Here is a 27,507-nt window from a genome sequence, read left to right on the forward strand (position 1 = left end):
GATATTTGTCAAAATGCCAAATATCGGCACCGATAATCGGCTCGGCCGATAATCGGTATATCCCTAGTTTGTTAACTTGTTCAGGATTAATCTCACTGTTTGTTGAACCTGCTTTGTGCAATACAGCTGTGGTCTGCTTTTAATATCCTGGCATGACGAACAAAGATATATTGTGGCAGTTTTAAAATTGCGATATTGCCGTTATCATTACATACCTATTATCATGTGCACATTACACACAGTGCTGAGTCATCATTAAAACAATGTACAATTTATTCACAGTGTTAATGATAAATTATCAAATTAAGATGGAACTGAACATTAAATTGCTTAATAGTATAATAATGCATCGAACCAAACTAATGTTATAGATACAAGAAAATCTAGATGTGTTAACCCGAAGTTCTGTCTCAACAGATATACTGAAGTTTCAGTTTGTTGAGTCCGGGATACCAGAGGCACTATCTGAGCTGATCAAGGGCCTTCAGGGATGTTCAGACCCTGCGACCCTTTGCAGTATCAAGATTGCTTCGAATCTCATTGTGTCCCTGCTTTTAGGAGGTGAGTGCTGTAAGGTGAAAACTTTGTTTACATGTTAGTAAAATGTGTTTTCATGATTTTAAGTCTTGCAGTACTCTTGATCTCATTTTCATCAGATCCATTTTTGTGTGAGCCTTATTGCTACCATGAAGGGAGCAAAGAAAGCCTAAATGATATAATCTATGAGGTATGATATCAATGTATAAGTACTGTGTGTGTGCGTGTATGTGCGTGTGTGTCAGATGAGTCCATGCAAAAATGTTTCAGTGAAGGCTCAGGTATGGTGTACCAGGATGTTCTGTCCTGGCTGCAGAGCTCCAACACTCAGTTGCAGTTGTCCGGATCCTTGGCTATTGCCAACTTTGCCAGAAATGGTAAAATATTCCTCCTGCTGTTTTGTCTGTAAAGATCATATTCAAAGATGTATATATCAGATGTAATTTGTCTTGAAACCTTTTTGATGGGAACATTTCGCCCGTTATTGTTCTATATTTTCATGCCAGACAGCAACTGTGTGAAGATGATGGACCTTGGTGTGGTTCCTCACATCCTGACTATGTTGGAACAGCATATTGACGAAGGAGACGTGTCTGTTCTCCATGCTGGATTGAGCGCACTACGAAATTTAGCCATTCCAGGTACTGATAGAAATAATCCATGTTTTTTTTAGTTCGTTAAACAAACATTAATTATGTCACAGAAAGCTGTGAAACACTGAATCATTGATATGATAATAAAATATGAGACCAAAGTTAATAATTTGAAAACTCTTTTCCACGATTAATGTCACATGTATGTAAAATTGTACAGCTCAATTGAAAAAATAAAAAATCTTTGAAGAGGAGAAATAAAAATAAACAACTGGGATATTGTGGTGGCACAAGTGGGCAGACTCTTTTAAAATTGAAGATGCTATATAAATAAACTAATGCAACTGTCTAGGTCAGGGGTGTCAAACTCATGTTAGCTCAAGGGCTGCATGGAGGAAAATATATTATCAAGTGGGCCGCATCGGGAAAATAACGGTATATAACTTAAAAATCAACCTGACTTTTTTTAACAGATGTGTTCCTTTTAAATATTCTGAACAAGACGACGACAATATTGTGGCAGTTTTAATATCACAATATCATGATATTGCCCTTATTGTTACATCCCCAGTGTAAAATAATGACATCCAGGAAGACGATTCCCCGCAGTCCTCATCTGAGGACTGCTTGTGAAATTACAAATCTGTATGTCTTGATTGTGGCCGGCTGATTAATTAGTCCGACATTACAAATTTTTATTTATTTTTTTACTTTCCAAAATCATCCACGGGCCCGTTTAAACCCATTTGCGGGCCTGATCCGGCCCGCGGGCAGTATGTTTGACACCCCTGGTCTAGGTCATATTCTCTAGTCAGTTCAGTTCGACACCAAAATGCAGGTGGTGAGCCTACCTTTGTCTCGCCCGACCAAGTAGGACCAGCAGTCAGTCAAGGCAGCAACACCTGTGTCGATCAAATCACCTGTTGTTAGTCCCAAGAATCCGTCCTTATACCTCTCTCTATCCTGCAGCTCACAGAAAATTACATACAACACAAAGTATTTTATTTATTTTGTTTCATTTGATTTTATTATGCAGGAACAGTTGATGTCAAGCTTATTGTTATCGTGTACTCTTTATCTAGTGTATCCTGTAAATGTAGCATTAAATTTATGTGTACTTTATGGTGACTTTTGTAACTTTATTCATCCATCCATTTTCTGAACCGCTTACTCCTCACAAGGGGTGCTGGAGCCTATCTCAGCTGGCTATGTGCAGTAGGTGGGGTACTGTCAATCGCAGGGCACACAGAGACAAACAACCATCCACACTCACACGCACACTTAGGGACAATTCAGAGTGCCGCCCGAACTTTATTAATGCTAATTATTTATGTAAATGCTTTCTTATCATTAGAGCCCGAGCAGCGACCGCTGCGAGGTCCCTATTGTTTTTGTAAAAATTATTATTATTATTAGGGCCCGAGCAGCGACCGCTGCGAGGTCCCTATTGTTTTTGTAAAAATTATTAGGGCCCGAGCAGCGACCGCTGCGAGGTCCCTATTGTTTTTCGTTCGAATTATTATTATTATTATTATTATTATTATTAGGGCCCGAGCAGCGACCGCTGCGAGGTCTCTCTTGTTTTTGTAAGAATTATTAGGGCCCGAGCAGCGACCGCTGCGAGGTCCCTCTTGTTTTTGTAAGAATTATTATTAGGGCCCAAGCAGCGACCGCTGCGAGGTCCCTATTGTTTTTGTAAAAATTAGTATTAGGGCCCGAGCAGCGACCGCTGCGAGGTCCCTATTGTTTTTGTAAAAATTATTATTATTATTATTATTATTATTATTATTAGGGCCCGAGCAGCGACCGCTGCGAGGTCCCTCTTGTTTTTGTAAGAATTATTATTATTCTTCCGCTTCTTCTTCTTCTTCTTTATTCTCCGCAAACGATCGCATTTTTGAGGACCTAAACATTTACGAAAACTCACCAAACTTTGCAATCTCTTCGGGCCCGGCGAAAAATTTGATATTATGTTGTTGTCATAACACCGCAACTCTATAGCGCCCCCTAGCGTAGAAAAATAAAAACCAATCCCGGCCCGTTTGACCTAGAGCTACGAAAATTGGCAGGCACGTGTAGCACCCCGAGATGCACAAAAAAGTCAGTGGAAGCCATTTCCTAAAATGTACAGGAAGTGAGCTATGAATTTTTGAATGTCCAATTTTGGCCCATTTTGGCACATTCACTGTGGTCATACTTTCCCCCCCTTTGCAAACAGTTTTAATCCGATTGACTTCAAACTTGGCATGTATCATCTCAAGACCTGAGACAACAACTGGGCAAAATATCTTGACTTTTCGGAACACTATATGACGGGGGCGGGGCATCAAATATTGCCTTTAAAATTTCATTTGTCCAGAAAGACAAAATGCTGAATAACTCCCATGTGCAAGCTCCAAAAAATCTCAAACATCTCATGCAACTTAATACTCACGGCCTGAAAACATCTATATGATAACATTCTGTTCTATATGTAGCGCCACCTAGTGGTGACAATAAATGTCATACTTTACGTTTTTAGCTACTGTGCCACACTCGTTGAAGGGATCCAATTAAAAATTGGTCAGAAAAGTCTTAACATGTTGATCATGCCCCACACCGAATATTGTAACTTTTCGCCAAAGGGCGTGGCCGTTACGGTGCCGCAAACTCTGAAGATTTTTCGTGACAATAAAAGCTGCATTAACTTGACCCAGATGATCCTATCTTCTCAAAATTTCACACAATTGATGACAGTCCAGCCCTTAACTCATCGACAAACTTATATTTCATCTTACTGATAGCGCCACCTACTGGCGATTATTTTTCTTAGGATTTTTCTTCAACGTTTTTTTCCAACCACGTTAACTGGACCTACCTCATATTTGCTCAGATGAGGGTTTCCGCCTTCATGATGTCACAACATGAAGTTTGTGAGTTTTCGTGAATCGCTGTGGGCGTGGCTAAGCGCTGTTCGCCAAGAAAACAACGCCGGTTTTGAGGGTCTAAACATGCACAGAAACTCATGAAACCTGGCGCACACATCTGGCCTGGCAAAATGAGCAATATTTTATCGTAGAATGTTCTATTTTTCAAAAAATGACTCAATTGCGCCCCATAGAAATTTTTAACGAAGCAGCCCCGCTTGTACGTTTCAGCAAGATCTTTGGAAATTTTTAGGTGTATGAGGGAGCCCAAGACCTACAAAAAAGTCTCTTGAACCCATATGCTAAAATGAACAGGAAGTGAGCTACGAATTTTTGAATGTCCCATATTTTACGATTTTAGCACATTTACAGGGGGCATACTTTTGCCCACTTCTCCTACACGTTTCATCCGACTGACTTCAGACTTGACCTGGACCATGTCAAGACCTGAGCCAACGACAGGGGGAAAATTTTTTGACTTTTCAAAATACTATATGATGAGGGCGGGGCATCAAAATTTGTGTTTCGCACTGAAAAAGGATATGCTTAATAACTCCCCGGTACATGCTCCAAAAAATCCCAGACTTGACATGTATGTTCATAGTCAAGGCCTGAAGCTATTTCTATGACAACATTCAGTTATATATGTAGCGCCAACTCGCCCTTGAGGCATGAAAAAAAAATACCCCACTTACGGTATTTTTACAAAAATTGTAAACTCATTCTAAGTGTGATAACTAAGTCATTTATTTATGAATATTCTTTTACTTTCCACCATTCAAAATGTTCACTGGCATCAGACCTATCCAAACATACGTATTTTTTATTTATTTTTGTTTATTTTTGATAGCCTCTATAAACAATAACAGCAACATTGTGCAATGAGTACGAGCGATGATGTGTATATATACTTTTACAAAAAATACAAATCAGGGCAAATCATTCCCTAAAAATAAAAAAGTACACTGATTTTTTCAGATCTTAACATTCATCAAAACCAATTGAGCTTGATAAACTCATCACTCCTGGAAAAAGAAAAATCCACATGTAAAGGTTTATTATGCCATTTTCAAAGAAACTCTGCTCCCAATGTGCCAGTACCCCAACGTGCAAGTACCCCAACGTGGCCCGGGCTGCGAGGGCCCTTTATAGTTGCTTGCAGCTCTAGTTAGGGCCCGAGCAGCGGCGGCGGCGGTGCCGCTGCGAGGCCCTATTGTTTTTGTAGGAATTCTTCTTCTTATTATTATTATTATTAGGGCTCGAGCAGCGACCGCTGCGAGGTCCCTATTGTTCCTGAAGGAATTCTTATTAGGGCCCGAGCAGCGGCGGCGGCGGTGCCGCTGCGAGGCCCTATTGTTTTTGTAGGAATTCTTCTTATTAGGGCCCGAGCAGCGACCGCTGCGAGGTCCCTATTGTTTTTCAAGGAATTCTTATTATTCTTCTTTTTATTTGTTATTATTCTTTTCCGCAAACAATCACATTTTTGAGACACTAAACGTGAACGAAAACTCACCAAACTTTACACACACGTCAGGCCTGGCGAAAAATTTGATATTTTAAAGTCGCCATAGGTGATAACAGAAAAATGGCTCCATAGCGCCACCTACATAGGTTAAACAGATCCCTGGCCCGCTACGATTGTCCGACGGCTATGAAAATTGTGTGGCACCTGTAGCACATCCAGATGAACAAAAACCTCTTTGATGTGTGTACCCTAAAATAGACAGGAAGTGAGATATGAGTATTTAAATGTCCAATTTTGGCCAATTTTTGCACATTTACAGGGGTCATACTTTTGCCTGCTTCTCCTACACGGTTAATCCAATTGACTTCAAACTTGGGATGTACCATCTCAAGACCTGGGACAACACCATGGTAAAAAATCTAAAGTTTTCGACATACTATATGACGGCGGTGGGGCATCAAATTTAGAGTTTCAAAACTCTTACTAAACGTAGTATTGCCGGTTGTATGTTTAACCTAGAGCTACGAAAATTGGTACACATATGTAACAGACTATGACCTACAAAAAAGTCTGTTGGTGCCATATGCTAAACCCAACAGGAAGTCCGCCAGAGGCGGGGCATCAAATTTTGAGTTTCAAAATTCTTACTTAATGAAGCATTCCCGGCTGTACGTTTCACCTAGAGTTACCAAAATTTAAAGACATATGTAACAGCCCTCAAGGTACAAAAAACTATTTTTGAACCATATGCTAAACCTAACAGAAAGTCCACCATTTTGATTTACTTTGGAACGTGTTCCCATTTTTTTGGCCATTTCATAGGGGTCCTATTTTAACGAACTCCTCTTACAGAGTTTATCCGATCATCTTCAAACTTGGTGTGATTCATCTTAAGATGTTGAAGATGAAAAGTTATTGAAAGCTTTTTATTTAGGAATTCTTATTATTAGGGCCCGAGCAGCGACCGCTGCGAGGTCCCTATTGTTCCTGAAGGAATTCTTATTAGGGCCCGAGCAGCGACCGCTGCGAGGTCCCTATTGTTCCTGAAGGAATTCTTATTAGGGCCCGAGCAGCGACCGCTGCGAGGTCCCTATTGTTTTTGTAAAAATTATTATTATTATTATTATTATTATTATTATTATTATTATTAGGGCCCGAGCAGCAACCGCTGCGAGGTCCCTATTGTTTTTGTAAAAATTATTATTAGGGCCCGAGCAGCGACCGCTGCGAGGTCCCTATTGTTTTTGTAAAAATTATTATTATTAGGGCCCGAGCAGCGACCGCTGCGAGGTCCCTATTGTTTTTGTAAAAATTATTATTATTATTATTATTATTATTATTATTCTTCTTCTTTATTCTCCGCAAACGATCGCGATTTTGGGTACCTAAACATTCACGAAAACTCACCAAACTTTGCACACTCCTCAGGCCCGGCGAAAAATTTGATATTATGAAGTCGTCATAACAATGCGACTCGATAGCGCCCCCTAGCGTAGAAAAATAAAAACCAAGCCCGGCACGTTTGAGCTAGAGCAACAAAAATTGGCAGGCACGTGTAGCACCGCGAGACGCACAAAAAAGTCTATTGGGACCATGTAGCTAAAATGTACAGGAAGTGAGCTATGAATTTTTTTATGTCCAATTTTGGCCTATTTTGGCACATTCACTGTGGTCATGCTTTTTCCCCCTTTGCAAAATTTTTTCATCCAATTGACTTCAAACTTGGCATTTATCATCTCAAGACCTGAGAGAAAAACTGGGCAAAACATCTTGCCTTTTTGAAATACTATATGACGGGGGCGGGGCATCAAATATTGCCTTTAAAATTTCATTTGTCCAGAAAGAGCAAATGCTGAATAACTCCCATGTACAAGCTCCAAAAAATCTCAAACTTCTCAGGCAACGTAATAGTCACGGCCTGAAAACATCTATATGATAAAATTCAGTTATACATATAGCGCCACCTAGTGGTTACAATAAATGTCATACTTTACGTTTTTAGCTACTGTGCTGAGCTCGTTGAAGGGATCCATTTGAAAATTGGTCAGAAAAGCCTTAAGATGTTGATCATGCCCCACACCGAATATTGTAACTTTTCGCCAAAGGGCGTGGCCGCTACGGTGACGCAAAGTCTGAAGATTTTTCGTGAAAATAAAAGCTGCATTAACTTGACCGAGATGATCCTATCTTCTCAAAATTTCACACATTTGATGAGAGTCCAGCCCTAAAGACATCTACTGACTTATATTTCATCTAACTGATAGCGCCACCTAGTGGCAATTTTTTTTCTTACGAATTTTCTTCTACGTTTTTCTCCAAACACGTTAACTGGACCTACCTCTTATTTGCTCAGATGAGGGTTTCGGCCTTCATGATGTCACAACACGAAGTTTGTGAGTTTTCGCGAATTGCTGTGGGCGTGGCTAAGCGCTGTTCGCCAAGAAAACAACGCCAGTTTTGAGGGTCTAAACATGCACAGAAACTCATGAAACTTGGCACACACATCTGGCCTGGTAAAATGAGCAATATTTTATTGTTGATTGTGCTATTTTTACAAAAATTACTCAATAGCGCCCCCTAGAAGTTTTTAACGAAGCAGCCCCGGTTGTACGTTTAAGCAAGAACGACGAATATTTTTAGGTGTATGAGGGAGCCCAAGACCTACAAAAAAGTCTCTTGGACCCATATGCTAAAATGAACAGGAAGTGAGCTACGAATTTTTGAATGTCCCATTTTTGACGATTTTTGCACATTCACAGGGGGCAGACTTTAGCCCACTTCTCCTACACGTTTCATCCGACTGAGTTAAGACTTGGCCTGGACCATGTCAAGACCTGAGCCAACGACAGGGGGGAAAAATTTTGTCTTTTCGAAATACTATATTATGAGGGCGGGGCATCAAATTTTGTGTTTCGCAATGAAAAAGGATATGCTTGATAACTCCCCGGTACATGCTCCAAAAAATCCCAAACTTGACATGTATGTTTATCGTCAAGGCCTGAAGTTATCTCTGTGACAACATTCAGTTATATATGCAGCGCCACCTAGCCCTTGAGGAATAAAAAAAAAATACCCCACATACGGTATTTTGTACAAAAAATGTACACTCATTCTAAGTGTGATAACTCAGTCATTTATGAATATTCTTTTAGTTTCCACCACTCAAATTGTTCACTGGCTTCACACCGATCCAAACGTATGTACGTTTCCATTTTGTTTTATTCATTTTTGATTGCCCCTTTGGACAATAAAAGTAACATTGTGCAATGAGTACAACGAGCGATGATGTGTATATACACTTTTACAAAAAATACCAATCAGGGCAACTCATTGCCTAAAAATAAAAAATAAGATGCTGATTTTTGCAGATCTTAACAATCACCAAAACCCATTGAGCTTGACACACTCATCACACCTGGCAAAAAAAAAATAAAAAAAATCCACGTTTATCATGCCATTTTCAAAGAAATTCTGCTTCCAATGTGCCAGTACCCCAATGTGCAAGTTCCCCAACGTGCAAGTACCCCAACGTGGCCCGGGCTGCGAGGGCCCTTTATAGCTGCTCGCAGCTCTAGTTAGGGCCCGAGCAGCGGCGGCGGCGGTGCCGCTGCGAGGCCCTATTGTTTTTGTAGGAATTCTTCTTATTATTATTCTTATTATTATTATTCTTATTATTATTCTTCTCCGCAAACAATCGCATTTTTGAGACGCTAAACGTGAACGAAAACTCACCAAACTTTACACGCACATCAGGCCTGGCGAAAAATTTGATATTTTAAAGTCGCCATACATGATAACAGAAAAATGGCTCCATAGCGCCACCTACATAGGTTAAACGGATCCCTGTCCCGCTACGATTGTCCTATGGCGACGAAAATTGTGTGGCACCCGTAGCACATCCAGATGAACAAAAACCTCTTTGATGTGTGTACCCTAAAATAGACAGAAAGTGAGGTATGATCATCTGACTGTCCAATTTTGGCCCAGTTTTGCACATTTACAGGGGTCATACTTTTGCCCGCTTCTCCTACACGGTTAACCCGATTAACTTCAAACTTGGGATGGACCATCTCAACACCTGGGACAACATCATTGTAAAAAATCTAAAGTTTTTGATATACTATATGACGTCGGCGACGCATCAAATTTAGAGTTTAAAAATTCTTACTTCATGAAGCATTGCCGGTTGTACGTTTAATCTAGAGCTACGAAAATTTGTACACATATGTAACAGGCTATGACCTACAAAAAACTCTTTTTGAACCATATGCTAAACCTCACAGGAAGTCCGCCATTTTGATTTATTTTGGAACGTGTTGCCATTTTTTTGGCCATTTCATTGGGGTCTTATTTTAACGAACTCCTCCTACAGTGTTTATCCGATCATCTTCAAACTTGGTGTGATTCATCTTAAGATGTTGAAGATGAAAAGTTATTGAAAGCTTTGTATTTCGTCGCACGCTGTTGTCATGGCATGCACTGTTTGCAAAGGAAAAAAAATATCCTTAAAGAAGCATTGCCAGTTGTACGAAGCAGCTAGAGCTACGAAAATTTGTAGACATATGTAACAGCCCAAGATGTACAAAAAAGTCTCTTGGTGCCCTGTGCTAAACCCAACAGGAAGTCCCCCAGGGGCCGGGCATCACATTTTAAGCTAAAAAACTCCTCTTTAACAAAGCATACCCGGCTGTACGTTTCACCTAGAGTTACCAAAATTTGTAGAGGTATATAACAGCCCTCGAGGTACAAAAAACTCTTTTTGAACCATATGCTAAACCTAACAGGATGTCCGCCATTTTTATTTACTTTGGAATGTGTTGCCATTTTTTGGGCCATTTCATAGGGGTCATATTTTAACGAACTCCTCCTACAGAGTTTATCCGATCATCTTCAAACTTGGTGTGACTCATCTTAAGATGTTGAGGATGAAAAGTTATTGAAAGCTCTTTATTTCGTCGCACGCTGTTGTCGTGGCATGCACTTTTTGCAAAGGAAAAAAATCCCTCTTAATGAAGCATTCCCAGTTGTACGAAGTAGCTAGAGCTACAAAAAATTGTAGACATATGTAACAGCCCACAGTGTACAAAAAAGTCTCTTGGTGCCATGTGCTAAACCCAACAGGAAGTCCCCCAGGGGCCGGGCATCACATTTTGAGCTAGAAAACTCCTCTTTAACGAAGCATTCCCGGTTGTACGTTTCACCTAGCGCGATGATAATTTGCAGGCATACATAAGAGCCCACGATGTACAAAAAAGTCTCTTGGAACCATGTGATAAACCAAACAGGAAGTCTGCCATTTTGATTTACGATGGGATTTGTTGCCATTTTTTGTGGCCTTTTTCAGTTGTCATATTTTAACGAACTCCTCGTACAAAGTTCATCCGACCGTCTTCAAACTTGGTGTGTTTCATCTTAAGATGTTTAAGATGCAAAGTTATCAAAAGTTTTTTATTTTGTCGCACGCTGCTGCTATAGCGATGCAGTTTGCCAAGTGAAGTGCTGCTTTGTTTTTTTATCTATACATGTGTGAAAACTTATGAAACTTTGCAAACACATCAGACTTGTCATGAACATGAATTTTTAGAGATTTATTGTGCAATTTGCAATAAATAGCGCCCTCTAGACATTTTTATGAAGTATTTCCGATTGTATGATTCTGCTAGATTTGTGAAAATTAGGACAGACCCCTATCAGCCTAATACCTACAAAAAAGTATTATGTAGCCATTTGCCAAACCAAAGAGGAAGTCCGCTATTTTGATTTTATTTTGGGAATTATACATCATTTTTGGCCTCTTTCATTAAACTTTGCACAGACAAGGCATGGAAAAAACTAACATTTTAAATGGTCCTTGTTCCATGTAACAGTACCCCAACGTGCCAGTACCCTGACGTGCAAGTAACCCAACGTTGTGCTCAATAGCGCCCTCTATGCATTTTTATGGAGCATTTCCAATTGTATGATTCAAGCGATACACAACTAAAGATGACTTGACCTAGATTTGTGAAAACTGGGAGGCATACCTATTAGCTTAAGACCTACAAAAAGTATTCTGTAGCCGTATGCTAAACCTAAAAGGAAGTCCGCCATTTTGAATTTATTTTGGGAATTGCACATCATCTTTGGCCTTTTGCACTCACAAAGCTTGTCAAAAACATTTTAGATGGTCCTTGTCCGATTTGACAGTACCCCAACGTGCCAGTACCCCGACGTGCAAGTACCCCAACGTGGCCCAGGTTGCGAGGGCCCTTTATAGCTGCTCGCAGCTCTAGTTATTATTAGGGCCCGAGCAGCGACCGCTGCGAGGTCCCTATTGTTTTTCGATCGGATTATTATTATTATTATTATTATTCTTCTTCTTCTTCTTCTTCTTCTTCTTCTCCGCAAACGATCACGATTTTGGGTACCTAAACATTTACGAAAACTCACCAAACTTTGCACACTCCTCAGGCCCGGCGAAAAATTTGATATTATGAAGTCGTCATAACAACGCGACTCGATAGCGCCCCCTAGCGTAGAAAAATAAAAACCAAGCCCGGCATGTTTGAGCTAGAGCAACAAAAATTGGCAGGCACGTGTAGCACCCCGAGACGCACAAAAAAGTCTATTGGGACCATGTAGCTAAAATGTACAGGAAGTGAGCTATGAATTTTTTTATGTCCAATTTTGGCCTATTTTGGCACATTCACTGTGGTCATGCTTTTTCCCCCTTTGCAAACATTTTTCATCCAATTGACTTCAAACTTGGCATTTATCATCTCAAGACCTGGGAGAACAACTGGGCAAAACATCTTGCCTTTTTGAAATACTATATGACGGGGGCGGGGCATCAAATATTGCCTTTAAAATTTCATTTGTCCGGAAAGAGCAAATGCTTAATAACTCCCATGTTCAAGCTCCAAAAAATCTCAAACTTCTCAGGCAACGTAATAGTCACGGCCTGAAAACATCTATATGATAAAATTCAGTTATACATATAGCGCCACCTAGTGGTTACAATAAATGTCATACTTTACGTTTTTAGCTACTGTGCTGAGCTTGTCGAAGGGATCCATTTGTAAATTGGTCAGAAAAGCCTTAAGATGTTGATCATGCCCCACACCGAATATTGTAACTTTTCGCCAAAGGGCGTGGCCGCTACGGTGACGCAAAGTCTGAAGATTTTTCGTGAAAATAAAAGCTGCATTAACTTGACCGAGATGATCCTATCTTCTCAAAATTTCACACATTTGATGAGAGTCCAGCCCTAAAGACATCTACTGACTTATATTTCATCTAACTGATAGCGCCACCTAGTGGCAATTTTTTTTCTTACGAATTTTCTTCTACGTTTTTCTCCAAACACGTTAACTGGACCTACCTCATATTTGCTCAGATGAGGGTTTCGGCCTTCATGATGTCACAACACGAAGTTTGTGAGTTTTCGCGAATTGCTGTGGGTGTGGCTAAGCGCTGTTCTCCACGAAAACAACGCCAGTTTTGAGGGTCTAAACATGCACAGAAACTCATGAAACTTGGCACACACATCTGGCCTGGTAAAATGAGCAATATTTTATCGTTGATTGTGCTATTTTTACAAAAATGACTCAATAGCGCCCCCTAGAAGTTTTTAACGAAGCAGCCCCGGTTGTACGTTTAAGCAAGAATGACGAATATTTTTAGGTGTATGAGGGAGCCCAAGACCTACAAAAAAGTCTCTTGGACCCATATGCTAAAATGAACAGGAAGTGAGCTACGAATTTTTTAATGTCCCATTTTTGACGATTTTTGCACATTCACAGGGGGCAGACTTTTGCCCACTTCTCCTACACGTTTCATCCGACTGAGTTAAGACTTGGCCTGGACCCTGTCAAGACCTGAGCCAACGACAGGGGGAAAAATTTTGACTTTTCGAAATACTATATGATGAGGGCGGGGCATCAAAATTTGTGTTTCACAATGAAAAAGGATATGCTTGATAACTCCCCAGTACATGCTCCAAAAAATCCCAAACTTGACAGGTATGTTTATCGTCAAGGCCTGAAGTTATCTCTATGACAACATTCAGTTATAAATACAGCGCCACCTAGCCCTTGAGGCTTATATAAAAAAAACAAAAAAAATACCCCACATACGGTATTTTGTACAAAAAATGTACACTTATTCTAAGTGTGATAACTAAGTCATTTATGAATATTCTTTTAGTTTCCACCACTCAAATTGTTCACTAGCTTCACACCGATCCAAACGTATGTACGTTTCCATTTTGTTTTATTCATTTTTGATTGCCCCTTTGGACAATAAAAGTAACATTGTGCAATGAGTACAACGAGCGATGATGTGTATATACACTTTTACAAAAAAATACCAATCAGGGCAACTCATTGCCTAAAAATAAAAAAGGACGCTGATTTTTGCAGGTCTTAACAATCACCAAAACCCGTTGAGCTTGATACACACACTGGCAAAAAAATATTCTACATGTAAACGTTTATTATGCCATTTTCAAAGAAATTTTGCTTCCAATATGCCATTACCCCAATGTGCCAGTACCCCAACGTGCAAGTACCCCAACGTGCAAGGACCCCAACGTGGCCCGGGCTGCGAGGGCCCTTTATAGCTGCTCGCAGCTCTAGTTATTATTATTATTATTATTCTTTATTCTCCGCAAACGATCGCGATTTTGGGTACCTAAACATTCACGAAAACTCACCGAACTTTGCACACTCCTCAGGCCCGGCGAAAAATTTGATATTATTAAGTCGTCATAACAATGCGACTCGATAGCGCCCCCTAGCGTAGAAAAATAAAAACCAAGCCCGGCACGTTTGAGCTAGTGCAACAAAAATTGGCAGGCACGTGTAGCACCCCGAGACGCACAAAAAATTCTATTGGGACCATGTAGCTAAAATGTACAGGAAGTGAGCTATGAATTTTTTAATGTCCAATTTTGGCCGATTTTGGCACATTCACTGTGGTCATGCTTTTTCCCCCTTTGCAAACATTTTTCATCCAATTGACTTCAAACTTGGCATTTATCATCTCAAGACCTGAGAGAACAACTGGGCAAAACATCTTGCCTTTTTGAAATACTATATGACGGGGGCGGGGCATCAAATATTGCCTTTAAAATTTCATTTGTCCAGAAAGAGCAAATGCTTAATAACTCCCATGTTCAAGTTCCAAAAAATCTCAAACTTCTCAGGCAACGTAATAGTCACGGCCTGAAAACATCTATATGATAAAATTCAGTTATACATATAGCGCCACCTAGTGGTTACAATAAATGTCATACTTTACGTTTTTAGCTACTGTGCTGAGCTTGTTGAAGGGATCCATTTGAAAATTGGTCAGAAAAGCCTTAAGATGTTGATCATGCCCCACACCGAATATTGTAACTTTTCGCCAAAGGGCGTGGCCGCTACGGTGACGCAAAGTCTGAAGATTTTTCGTGAAAATAAAAACTGCATTAACTTGACCGAGATGATCCTATCTTCTCAAAATTTCACACATTTGATGAGAGTCCAGCCCTAAAGACATCTACTGACTTATATTTCATCTAACTGATAGCGCCACCTAGTGGCAATTTTTTTTCTTACGAATTTTCTTCTACGTTTTTCTCCAAACACGTTAACTGGACCTACCTCATATTTGCTCAGATGAGGGTTTCGGCCTTCATGATGTCACAACACGAAGTTTGTGAGTTTTCGCGAATTGCTGTGGGTGTGGCTAAGCGCTGTTCGTCAAGAAAACAACGCCAGTTTTGAGGGTCTAAACATGCACAGAAACTCATGAAATTTGGCACACACATCTGGCCTGGTAAAATGAGCAATATTTTATTGTTGATTGTGCTATTTTTACAAAAATGACTCAATAGCGCCCCCGAGAAGTTTTTAACGAAGCAGCCACGGTTGTACGTTTAAGCAAGAACGACGAATATTTTTAGGTGTATGAGGGAGCCCAAGACCTACAAAAAAGTCTCTTGGACCCATATGCTAAAATGAACAGGAAGTTAGCTACGAATTTTTGAATGTCCCATTTTTGACAATTTTTGCACATTCACAGGGGGCAGACTTTTGCCCACTTCTCCTACACGTTTCATCTGACTGAGTTAAGACTTGACCTGGACCATGTCAAGACCTGAGCCAACGACAGGGGGAAAAATCTTGACCTTTCAAAATACTATATGATGAAGGCGGGGCATCAAAATTTGTGTTTCGCACTGAAAAAGGATATGCTTAATAACTCCCCGGTACATGCTCCAAAAAATCCCAAACTTGACATGTATGTTAATCGTCAAGGCCTGAAGCTATCTCTATGACAACATTCAGTTATATATGCAGCGCCACCTAGCCCTTGAGGCATAAAAAAAAAAAAAAACAACATACGGTATTTTGTACAAAAAATGTAAACTCATTCTAAGTGTGATAACTAAGTCATTTATGAATATTCTTTTAGTTTCCACCACTCAAAATGTTCACTGGCATCAGACTTATCCAAACATATATATATTTTTATTTATTTTTGATAGCCTCTGTGGACATTAAAAGCAATATCGTGAATGAAGGATATGCTTAATAACTCCACGGTACATGCTCCAAAAAAAATCCCACACTTGACATGTATGCTTATAATCAAGGCCTGAAGGTATCTCGATGACAACATTCAGTTATAAATACGCCCTTGAGGCTTATATAAAAAAAAAAAAAACACATACGGTATTTTGTACAAAAAAATGTACACTCATTCTAAGTGTGATAACTAAGTCATTTATGAATATTCTTTTAGTTTCCACCACTCAAATTGTTCACTGGCTTCACACCGATCCAAACGTATGTACGTTTCCATTTTGTTTTATTCATTTTTGATTGCCCCTTTGGACAATAAAAGTAACATTGTGCAATGAGTACAACGAGCGATGATGTGTATATACACTTTTACAAAAAATACCAATCAGGGCAACTCATTGCCTAAAAATAAAAAAGGACGCTGATTTTTGCAGGTCTTAACAATCACCAAAACCCGTTGAGCTTGACACACACACTGGCAAAAAAATATTCTACATATAAAGGTTTATTATGCCATTTTCAAAGAAATTTTGCTTCCAATATGCCAGTACCCCAACGTGCCAGTACCCCAACGTGCAAGGACCCCAACGTGGCCCGGGCTGCGAGGGCCCTTTATAGCTGCTCGCAGCTCTAGTTAGGGCCCGAGCAGCGACCGCTGCGAGGTCCCTCTTGTTTTTGTAAGAATTATTATTATTCTTCTTCTTCTTCTTCTCCGTAAACGATCGCATTTTTGAGGGCCTAAACATTTACGAAAACTCACCAAACTTTGCAGTCTCTTCGGGCCCGGCGAAAAATTTGATATTATGTAGTTGTCATAACAACGCGACTCTATAGCGCCACCTAGCGTAGAAAAATAAAAACCAATCCCGGTCCGTTTGAGCTAGAGCTACGAAAAATGGCAGGCACGTGTAGCACTACGAGACGCACAAAAAAGTCAGTGGAAGCCATTTCCTAAAATGTACAGGAAGTGAGCTATGAATTTTTTAATGTCCAATTTTGGCCTATTTTGGCACATTCACTGTGGTCATGCTTTTTCCCCCTATGCAAACATTTTTCATCCCATTGACTTTAAACTTGGCATTTATCATCTCAAGACTTAAGAGAAAAACTAGGCAAAAAATCTTGCGTTTTCGAAATACTATATGACGGGGGCGGGGCATCAAATATTGCCTTTAAAATTTCATTTGTCCAGAAAGAGCAAATGCTGAATAACTCCCATGTACAAGCTCCAAAAAATCTCAAACTTCTCAGGCAACGTAATAGTCACGGCCTGAAAACACCTATATGAAAAAATTCAGTTATACATATAGCGCCACCTAGTGGTTACAATAAATGTCATACTTTACGTTTTTAGCTACTGTGCTGAGCTCGTTGAAGGGATCCAGTTGAAAATTGGTCAGAAAAGCCTTAAGATGTTGATGATGCCCCACACCGAATATTGTAACTTTTCGCCAAAGGGCGTGGCCGCTACGGTGACGCAAAGTCTGAAGATTTTTCGTGACAATAAAAGCTGCATGAACTTGACCGAGATGATCCTATCTTCTCAAAATTTCACACATTTGATGAGAGTCCAGCCCTAAAGACATCTACGAACTTATATTTCATCTAACTGATAGCGCCACCTAGTGGCAATTTTTTTTCTTACGAATTTTCTTGTACATTTTTCTCCAAACACGTTAACTGGACCAACCTCATATTTGCTCAGATGGGGGTTTCGGCCTTCATGATGTCACAACACGAAGTTTGTGAGTTTTCGCGAATCGCTGTGGGCGTGGCTAAGCACTGTTCACCAAGAAAACAACGCTAGTTTTGATGGTCTAAACATGCGCAGAAACTCATGAAACTTGGCACACACATCTGGCCTGGCAAAATGAGCAATATTTTATCATGTATTGTCCTATTTTTACAAAAATGACTCAATAGCGCCCCCTAGAAATTTTTAACGAAGCAGCCCCGATTGTACGTTTAAGCAAGATCTACGAAAATTTTTAGGTGTATGAGGGAGTCCATGACCTACAAAAAAGTCTCTTGGACCCATGTGCTAAAATGAACAGGAAGTGAGCTATGAATTTTTGAATGTCCCATTTTTGACGATTTTTGCACATTTTCAGGGGGCATACTTTTGCCCACTTCTCCTACACATTTCATCCGACTGACTTTAGACTTGACCTGGACCATGTCAAGACCTGAGCCAACTACAGGCAGAAAAATCTTGACTTTTGGAAATACTATATGATGAGGGCGGGGCATCAAATTTTGTGTTTCGCACTGAAAAAGGATATGCTTAATAACTCCCCGGTACATGCTCCAAAAAATCCCAAACTTGACATGTATGTTTATAGTCAAAGCCTGAAGGTATCTCTATGACAAAATTCAGTTATATATGCAGCGCCACCTAGCCCTTCAGGCGTGAAAAAAAAATACCCCACATACGGTATTTTGTACAAAAAATGTCAACTCATTCTAAGTGTGATAACTCCCATGTTCAAGCTCCAAAAAATCTCAAACTTCTCAGGCAACGTAATAGTCACGGCCTGAAAGCATCTATATGATAAAATTCAGTTATACATATAGCGCCACCTAGTGGTAACAATAAATGTCATACTTTACGTTTTTAGCTACTGTGCCGAGCTCGTTGAAGGGATCCAGTTGAAAATTGGTCAGAAAAGCCTTAAGATGTTGATCATGCCCCACACCGAATATTGTAACTTTTCGCCAAAGGGCGTGGCCGCTACGGTGACGCAAAGTCCGAAAATTTTTCGTGACAATAAAAGCTGCATGAACTTGACCGAGATGATCCTATCTTCTCAAAATTTCACACATTTGATGAGAGTCCAGCCCTAAAGACATCTACGAACTTATATTTCATCTTACTGATAGCGCCACCTAGTGGCAATTTTTTTTCTTACGAATTTTCTTGTACATTTTTCTCCAAACACGTTAACTGGACCAACCTCATATTTGCTCAGATGAGGGTTTCGGCCTTCATGATGTCACAACACGAAGTTTGTGAGTTTTCGCGAATCGCTGTGGGCGTGGCTAAGCACTGTTCGCCAAGAAAACAACGCTAGTTTTGAGGGTCTAAACATGCGCAGAAACTCATGAAACTTGGCACACACATCTGGCCTGGTAAAATGAACAATATTTTATTGTTGATTGTACTATTTTTACAAAAATGACTCAATAGCGCCCCCTAGAAATTTTTAACGAAGCAGCCCCGATTCTACGTTTAAGCAAGATCTACGAAAATTTTTACGTGTATGACGGAGCCAAAGACCTACAAAAAAGTCTCTTGGACCCATATGCTAAAATGAACAGGAAGTGAGGTACGAATTTTTGAATGTCCCATTTTTGACGATTTTTGCACATTTTCAGGGGGCATACTTTTGCCCACTTCTCCTACATGTTTTATCCGACTGACTTATGACTTGACCTGGACCATGCCAAGACCTGAGCCAACAACAGACGGAAAAATCTTGACTTTTGGAAATACTATATGATGAGCGCGGGGCATCAAAATTTGTGTTTCGCACTGAAAAAGGATATGCTTAATAACTCCCCGATACATGCTCCAAAAAATCCCAAACTTGACATGTATGTTTATCGTCAAGGCCTGAAGGTATCTCTATGACAACATTCAGTTATATATGCAGCGCCACCTCGCCCTTGAGGCAAAACAAAAAAATACCCCACATACGGTATTTTGTACAAAAAATGTAAACTCATTCTAAGTGTGATAACTAAGTCATTTATGAATATTCTTTTACTTTCCACCACTCAAAATGTTCACTGGCATTAGACTTATCCAAACATGTACTTTTTTATTTATTTTTGATAGCCTCTAATGGACATTAAAAGCAATATCGTGAATGAAGGATATGCTTAATAACTCCACGGTACATGCTCCAAAAAAATCCCACACTTGACATGTATGTTTAGAGTCAAGGCTTGAAGGTATCCCTATGACAACATTCCATTATATATACAGCGCCACCTAGCCCTAGAGGCATAAAAAAAAATACACCAACTTAACGGTATTTTTACAAAAAAAAAAAAAATCCACATGTCAAGGTTTATCATGCCATTTTCAAAGAAATTCTGCTTCCAATGTGCCTTACCTAAACTTGCCAGTACCCCAACGTGCCAGTACCCCAACGTGCAAGTACCCCAACGTGCAAGTACCCCAACGTGGCCCGGGCTGCGAGGGCCCTTTATAGCTGCTCGCAGCTCTAGTTATTATTATTCTTCTTTATTCTCCGCAAACAATCGCGATTTTGGGTACCTAAATATTCACGAAAACTCACCAAACTTTGCACACTCCTCAGGTCCGGCGAAAAATTTGATATTATGAAGTCGTTATAACAACGCGACTCTATAGCGCCCCCTAGCGTAGAAAAATAAAATCCAAGCCCGACACGTTTGAGCTAGAGCAACGAAAATTGGCAGGCACGTGTAGCACCCCGAGACGCACAAAAAAGTCTATTGGGACCATGTAGCTAAAATGTACAGGAAGTGAGCTATGAATTTTTTAATGTCCAATTTTGGCCTATTTTGGCACATTCACTGTGGTCATGCTTTTTCCCCCTTTGCAAACATTTTTCATCCAATTGACTTCAAACTTGGCATTTATCATCTCAAGACCTGAGAGAACAGCTGGGCAAAACATCTTGCCTTTTCGAAATACTATACGACGGGGGCGGAGCATCAAATATTGCCTTTAAAATTTCATTTGTCCAGAAAGAGCAAATGCTTAATAACTCCCATGTTCAAGCTCCAAAAAATCTCAAACTTCTCAGGCAACGTAATAGTCACAGCCTGAAAACATCTATATGACAAAATTCAGTTATACATATAGCGCCACCTAGTGGTTACAATAAATGTCATACTTTACGTTTTTAGCTACTGTGCTGAGCTTGTTGAAGGGATCCATTTGAAAATTGGTCAGAAAAGCCTTAAGATGTTGATCATGCCCCACACCGAATATTGTAACTTTTCGTCAAAGGGCGTGGCCGCTACGGTGACGCAAAATCTGAAGATTTTTCGTGAAAATAAAAGCTGCATTAACTTGACCGAGATGATCCTATCTTCTCAAAATTTCACACATTTGATGAGAGTCTAGCTCTAAAGACATCTACTAACTTACATTTCATCTAACTGATAGCGCCACCTAGTGGCAATTTTTTTTCTTACGAATTTTCTTCTACGTTTTTCTCCAAACACGTTAACTGGACCTACCTCATATTCGCTCAGAGGAGGGTTTCGGCCTTCATGATGTCACAACACGAAGTTTGTGAGTTTTCGCGAATTGCTGTAGGCGTGGCTAAGCGCTGTTCGCCAAGAAAACAAGGCCAGTTTTGAGGGTCTAAACATGCACAGAAACTCCTGAAACTTGGCACACACATCTGGCCTGGTAAAATGAGCAATATTTTATTGTTGATTGTGCTATTTTTACAAAAATGACTCAATAGCGCCCCCTCGAAATTTTTAACGAAGCAGCCCCGGTTGTACGTTTAAGCAAGAACGCCGAATATTTTTAGGTGTATGAGGGAGCCCAAGACCTACAAAAAAGTCTCTTGTACCCATATGCTAAAATGAACAGGAAGTGAGCTACGAATTTTTGAATGTCCCATTTTTGACGATTTTTGCACATTCACAGGGGGCAGACTTTTGCCCACTTCTCCTACACGTTTCATCCGACTGAGTTAAGACTTGGCCTGGACCATGTCAAGACCTGAGCCAACGACAGGGGGAAAAATTTTGACTTTTCGAAATACTATATGATGAGGGCGGGGCATCAAAATTTGTGTTTCACAATGAAAAAGGATATGCTTGATAACTCCCCGGTACATGCTCCAAAAAATCCCAAACTTGACATGTATGTTTATCGTCAAGGCCTGAAGTTATCTCTATGACAACATTCAGTTATATATGCAGCGCCACCTAGCCCTTGAGGCATGAAAAAAAAATACCCCACATACGGTATTTTGTACAAAAAATGTACACTCATTCTAAGTGTGATAACTAAGTCATTTATGAATATTTTTTTAGTTTCCACCACTCAAAATGTTCACTGGCATCAGACTTATCCAAACATATATATATTTTTATTTATTTTTGATAGCCTCTATGGACATTAAAAGCAATATCGTGAATGAAGGATATGCTTAATAACTCCACGGTACATGCTCCAAAAAAAAATCCCACACTTGACATGTATGCTTATAATCAAGGCCTGAAGGTATCTCTATGACAACATTCAGTTATAAATACAGCGCCACCTAGCCCTTGAGGCTTATATAAAAAAATAAATAAATACCCCACATACGGTATTTTGTACAAAAAATGTACACTCATTCTAAGTGTGATAACTAAGTCATTTATGAATATTCTTTTAGTTTCCACCACTCAAATTGTTCACTGGCTTCACACCGATCCAAACGTATGTACGTTTCCATTTTGTTTTATTCATTTTTGATTGCCCCTTTGGACAATAAAAGTAACATTGTGCAATGAGTACAACGAGCGATGATGTGTATATACACTTTTACAAAAAAATACCAATCAGGGCAACTCATTGCCTAAAAATAAAAAAGGACGCTGATTTTTGCAGGTCTTAACAATCACCAAAACCCGTTGAGCTTGACACACACACTGGCAAAAAAATATTCTACATGTAAACGTTTATTATGCCATTTTCAAAGAAATTTTGCTTCCAATATGCCAGTACCCCAACGTGCCAGTACCCCAACGTGCAAGTACCCCAACGTGCAAGGACCCCAACGTGGCCCGGGCTGCGAGGGCCCTTTATAGCTGCTCGCAGCTCTAGTTATTATTATTATTATTATTCTTTATTCTCCGCAAACGATCGCGATTTTGGGTACCTAAACATTCACGAAAACTCACCGAACTTTGCACACTCCTCAGGCCCGGCGAAAAATTTGATATTATTAAGTCGTCATAACAATGCGACTCGATAGCGCCCCCTAGCGTAGAAAAATAAAAACCAAGCCCGGCACGTTTGAGCTAGAGCAACAAAAATTGGCAGGCATGTGTAGCACCCCGAGACGCACAAAAAAAGTCTATTGGGACCATGTAGCTAAAATGTACAGGAAGTGAGCTATGAATTTTTTTATGTCCAATTTTGGCCTATTTTGGCACATTCACTGTGGTCATGCTTTTTCCCCCTTTGCAAACATTTTTCATCCAATTGACTTCAAACTTGGCATTTATCATCTCAAGACCTGAGAGAACAACTGGGCAAAACATCTTGCGTTTTTGAAATACTATATGACGGGGGCGGGGCATCAAATATTGCCTTTAAAATTTCATTTGTCCAGAAAGAGCAAATGCTTAATAACTCCCATGTTCAAGCTCCAAAAAATCTCAAACTTCTCAGGCAACGTAATAGTCACGGCCTGAAAACATCTATATGATAAAATTCAGTTATACATATAGCGCCACCGAGTGGTTACAATAAATGTCATACTTTACGTTTTTAGCTACTGTGCTGAGCTTGTTGAAGGGATCCATTTGAAAATTGGTCAGAAAAGCCTTAAGATGTTGTTCATGCCCCACACCGAATATTGTAACTTTTCGCCAAAGGGCGTGGCCGCTACGGTGACGCAAAGTCTGAAGATTTTTCGTGAAAATAAAAGCTGCATTAACTTGACCGAGATGATCCTATCTTCTCAAAATTTCACACATTTGATGAGAGTCCAGCCCTAAAGACATCTACTGACTTATATTTCATCTAACTGATAGCGCCACCTAGTGGCAATTTTTTTTCTTACGAATTTTCTTCTACGTTTTTCTCCAAACACGTTAACTGGACCTCCCTCATATTTGCTCAGATGAGGGTTTCGGCCTTCATGATGTCACAACACGAGGTTTGTGAGTTTTCGCGAATTGCTGTGGGTGTGGCTAAGCGCTGTTCGCCAAGAAAACAACGCCAGTTTTGAGGGTCTAAACATGCACAGAAACTCATGAAACTTGGCACACACATCTGGCCTGGTAAAATGAGCAATATTTTATTGTTGATTGTGCTATTTTTACAAAAATGACTCAATAGCGCCCCCTAGAAGTTTTTAACGAAGCAGCCCCGGTTGTACGTTTAAGCAAGAACGACGAATATTTTTAGGTGTATGAGGGAGCCCAAGACCTACAAAAAAGTCTCTTGGACCCATATGCTAAAATGAACAGGAAGTGAGCTACGAATTTTTGAATGTCCCATTTTTGACAATTTTTGCACATTCACAGGGGGCAGACTTTTGCCCACTTCTCCTACACGTTTCATCTGACTGAGTTAAGACTTGACCTGGACCATGTCAAGACCTGAGCCAACGACAGGGGGAAAAATCTTGACCTTTCGAAATACTATATGATGAAGGCGGGGCATCAAAATTTGTGTTTCGCACTGAAAAAGGATATGCTTAATAACTCCCCGGTACATGCTCCAAAAAATCCCAAACTTGACATGTATGTTTATCGTCAAGGCCTGAAGCTATCTCTATGACAACATTCAGTTATATATGCAGCGCCACCTAGCCCTTGAGGCATAAAAAAAAAATACCCCACATACGGTATTTTGTACAAAAAATGTAAACTCATTCTAAGTGTGATAACTAAGTCATTTATGAATATTCTTTTAATTTCCACCACTCAAAATGTTCACTGGCATCAGACTTATCCAAACATATATATATTTTTATTTATTTTTGATAGCCTCTGTGGACATTAAAAGCAATATCGTGAATGAAGGATATGCTTAATAACTCCACGGTACATGCTCCAAAAAAAATCCGACACTTGACATGTATGCTTATAATCAAGGCCTGAAGGTATCTCGATGACAACATTCAGTTATAAATACAGCGCCACCTAGCCCTTGAGGCATAATATATATATAAAAAAAAAAAACACACATACGGTATTTTGTACAAAAAATGAAAACTCATTCTATGTGTGATAACTAAGTCATTAATGAATATTCTTTTAGTTTCCACCACTCAAATTGTTCACTGGCTTCACACCGATCCAAACGTATGTACGTTTCCATTTTGTGTTAGTCATTTTTGATTGCCCCTTTGGACAATAAAAGTAACATTGTGCAATGAGTACAACGAGCGATGATGTATATATACACTTTTACAAAAAATACCAATCAGGGCAACTCATTGTCTAAAAATAAAAAAGGACGCTGATTTTTGCAGGTCTTAACAATCACCAAAACCCGTTGAGCTTGACACACACTGGCAAAAAAAATATTCTACATGTAAACGTTTATTATGCCATTTTCAAAGAAATTTTGCTTCCAATATGCCAGTACCCCAACGTGCCAGTACCCTAACGTGCAAGTACCCCAACGTGCAAGGACTCCAACGTGGCCCGGGCTGCGAGGGCCCTTTATAGCTGCTCGCAGCTCTAGTTATTATTATTCTTCTTCTTCTTCTTCTTTATTCTCCGCAAACGATCGCGATTTTGGGTACCTAAACATTCACGAAAACTCACCGAACTTTGCACACTCCTCAGGCCCGGCGAAAAATTTGATATTATTAAGTCATCATAACAATGCGACTCGATAGCGCCCCCTAGCGTAGAAAAATAAAAACCAAGCCCGGCACGTTTGAGCTAGAGCAACAAAAATTGGCAGGCACGTGTAGCACCCCGAGACGCACAAAAAAGTCTATTGGGACCATGTAGCTAAAATGTACAGGAAGTGAGCTATGAATTTTTTTATGTCCAATTTTGGCCTATTTTGGCACATTCACTGTGGTCATGCTTTTTCCCCCTTTGCAAACATTTTTCATCCAATTGACTTCAAACTTGGCATTTATCATCTCAAGACCTGAGAGAACAACTGGGCAAAACATCTTGCCTTTTTGAAATACTATATGACGGGGGCGGGGCATCAAATATTGCCTTTAAAATTTCATTTCTCCAGAAAGAGCAAATGCTTAATAACTCCCATGTTCAAGCTCCAAAAAATCTCAAACTTCTCAGGCAACGTAATAGTTACGGCCTGAAAACATCTATATGATAAAATTCAGTTCTACATATAGCGCCACCTAGTGGTTACAATAAATGTCATACTTTACGTTTTTAGCTACTGTGCTGAGCTCGTTGAAGGGATCCAGTTGAAAATTGGTCAGAAAAGCCTTAAGATGTTGATGATGCCCCACACCGAATATTGTAACTTTTCGCCAAAGGGCGTGGCCGCTACGGTGACGCAAAGTCTGAAGATTTTTCGTGAAAATAAAAGCTGCATTAACTTGACCGAGATGATCCTATCTTCTCAAAATTTCACACATTTGATGAGAGTCCAGCCCTAAAGACATCTACTGACTTATATTTCATCTAACTGATAGCGCCACCTAGTGGCAATTTTTTTTATTACGAATTTTCTTCTACGTTTTTCTCCAAACACGTTAACTGGACCTACCTCATATTTGCTCAGATGAGGGTTTCGGCCTTCATGATGTCACAACACGAAGTTTGTGAGTTTTCGCGAATTGCTGTGGGTGTGGCTAAGCGCTGTTTGCCAAGAAAACAACGCCAGTTTTGAGGGTCTAAACATGCACAGAAACTCATGAAACTTGGCACACACATCTGGCCTGGTAAAATGAGCAATATTTTATTGTTGATTGTGCTATTTTTACAAAAATGACTCAATAGCGCCCCCTAGAAGTATTTTACGAAGCAGCCCCGGTTGTACGTTTAAGCAAGAACGACTAATATTTTTAGGTGTATGAGGGAGCCCAAGACCTACAAAAAAGTCTCTTGGACCCATATGCTAAAATGAACAGGAAGTGAGCTACGAATTTTTGAATGTCCCATTTTTGACAATTTTTGCACATTCACAGGGCGCAGACTTTTGCCCACTTCTCCTACACGTTTCATCTGACTGAGTTAAGACTTGACCTGGACCATGTCAAGACCTGAGCCAACGACAGGGGGAAAAATCTTGACCTTTCGAAATACTATATGATGAAGGCGGGGCATCAAAATTTGTGTTTCGCACTGAAAAAGGATATGCTTAATAACTCCCCGGTACATGCTCCAAAAAATCCCAAACTTGACATGTATGTTTATCGTCAAGGCCTGAAGCTATCTCTATGACAACATTCAGTTATATATGCAGCGCCACCTAGCCCTTGAGGCATAAAAAAAAAATACCCCACATACGGTATTTTGTACAAAAAATGTAAACTCATTCTAAGTGTGATAACTAAGTCATTTATGAATATTCTTTTAGATTCCACCACTCAAAATGTTCACTGGCATCAGACTTATCCAAACATATATATATTTTTATTTATTTTTGATAGCCTCTGTGGACATTAAAAGCAATATCGTGAATGAAGGATATGCTTAATAACTCCACGGTACATGCTCCAAAAAAAATCCCACACTTGACATGTATGCTTATAATCAAGGCCTGAAGGTATCTCGATGACAACATT

General features: G+C 39.8%; 1 protein-coding gene across 5 annotated transcripts in view; it reads left to right on the forward strand.

Moving 5' to 3' along the window:
- Positions 1 to 27,507, forward strand: part of LOC144000883 (rap1 GTPase-GDP dissociation stimulator 1) — a 265,952-nt gene that overhangs the window by 23,006 nt on the left and 215,439 nt on the right. For all 5 annotated transcript variants that reach the window (XM_077494632.1, XM_077494633.1, XM_077494631.1 and 2 more), the window contains 3 exons: positions 418 to 561; positions 783 to 914; positions 1,044 to 1,178. In XM_077494632.1, coding sequence (XP_077350758.1) covers positions 418 to 561; positions 783 to 914; positions 1,044 to 1,178 — 411 coding nt within the window. The remainder of the gene's footprint in view (positions 1 to 417; positions 562 to 782; positions 915 to 1,043; positions 1,179 to 27,507) is intronic.

The sequence above is a fragment of the Festucalex cinctus genome, chromosome 14 (genome assembly GCF_051991245.1).
Source record: "Festucalex cinctus isolate MCC-2025b chromosome 14, RoL_Fcin_1.0, whole genome shotgun sequence".
Lineage (NCBI taxonomy): Eukaryota > Metazoa > Chordata > Actinopteri > Syngnathiformes > Syngnathidae > Festucalex > Festucalex cinctus.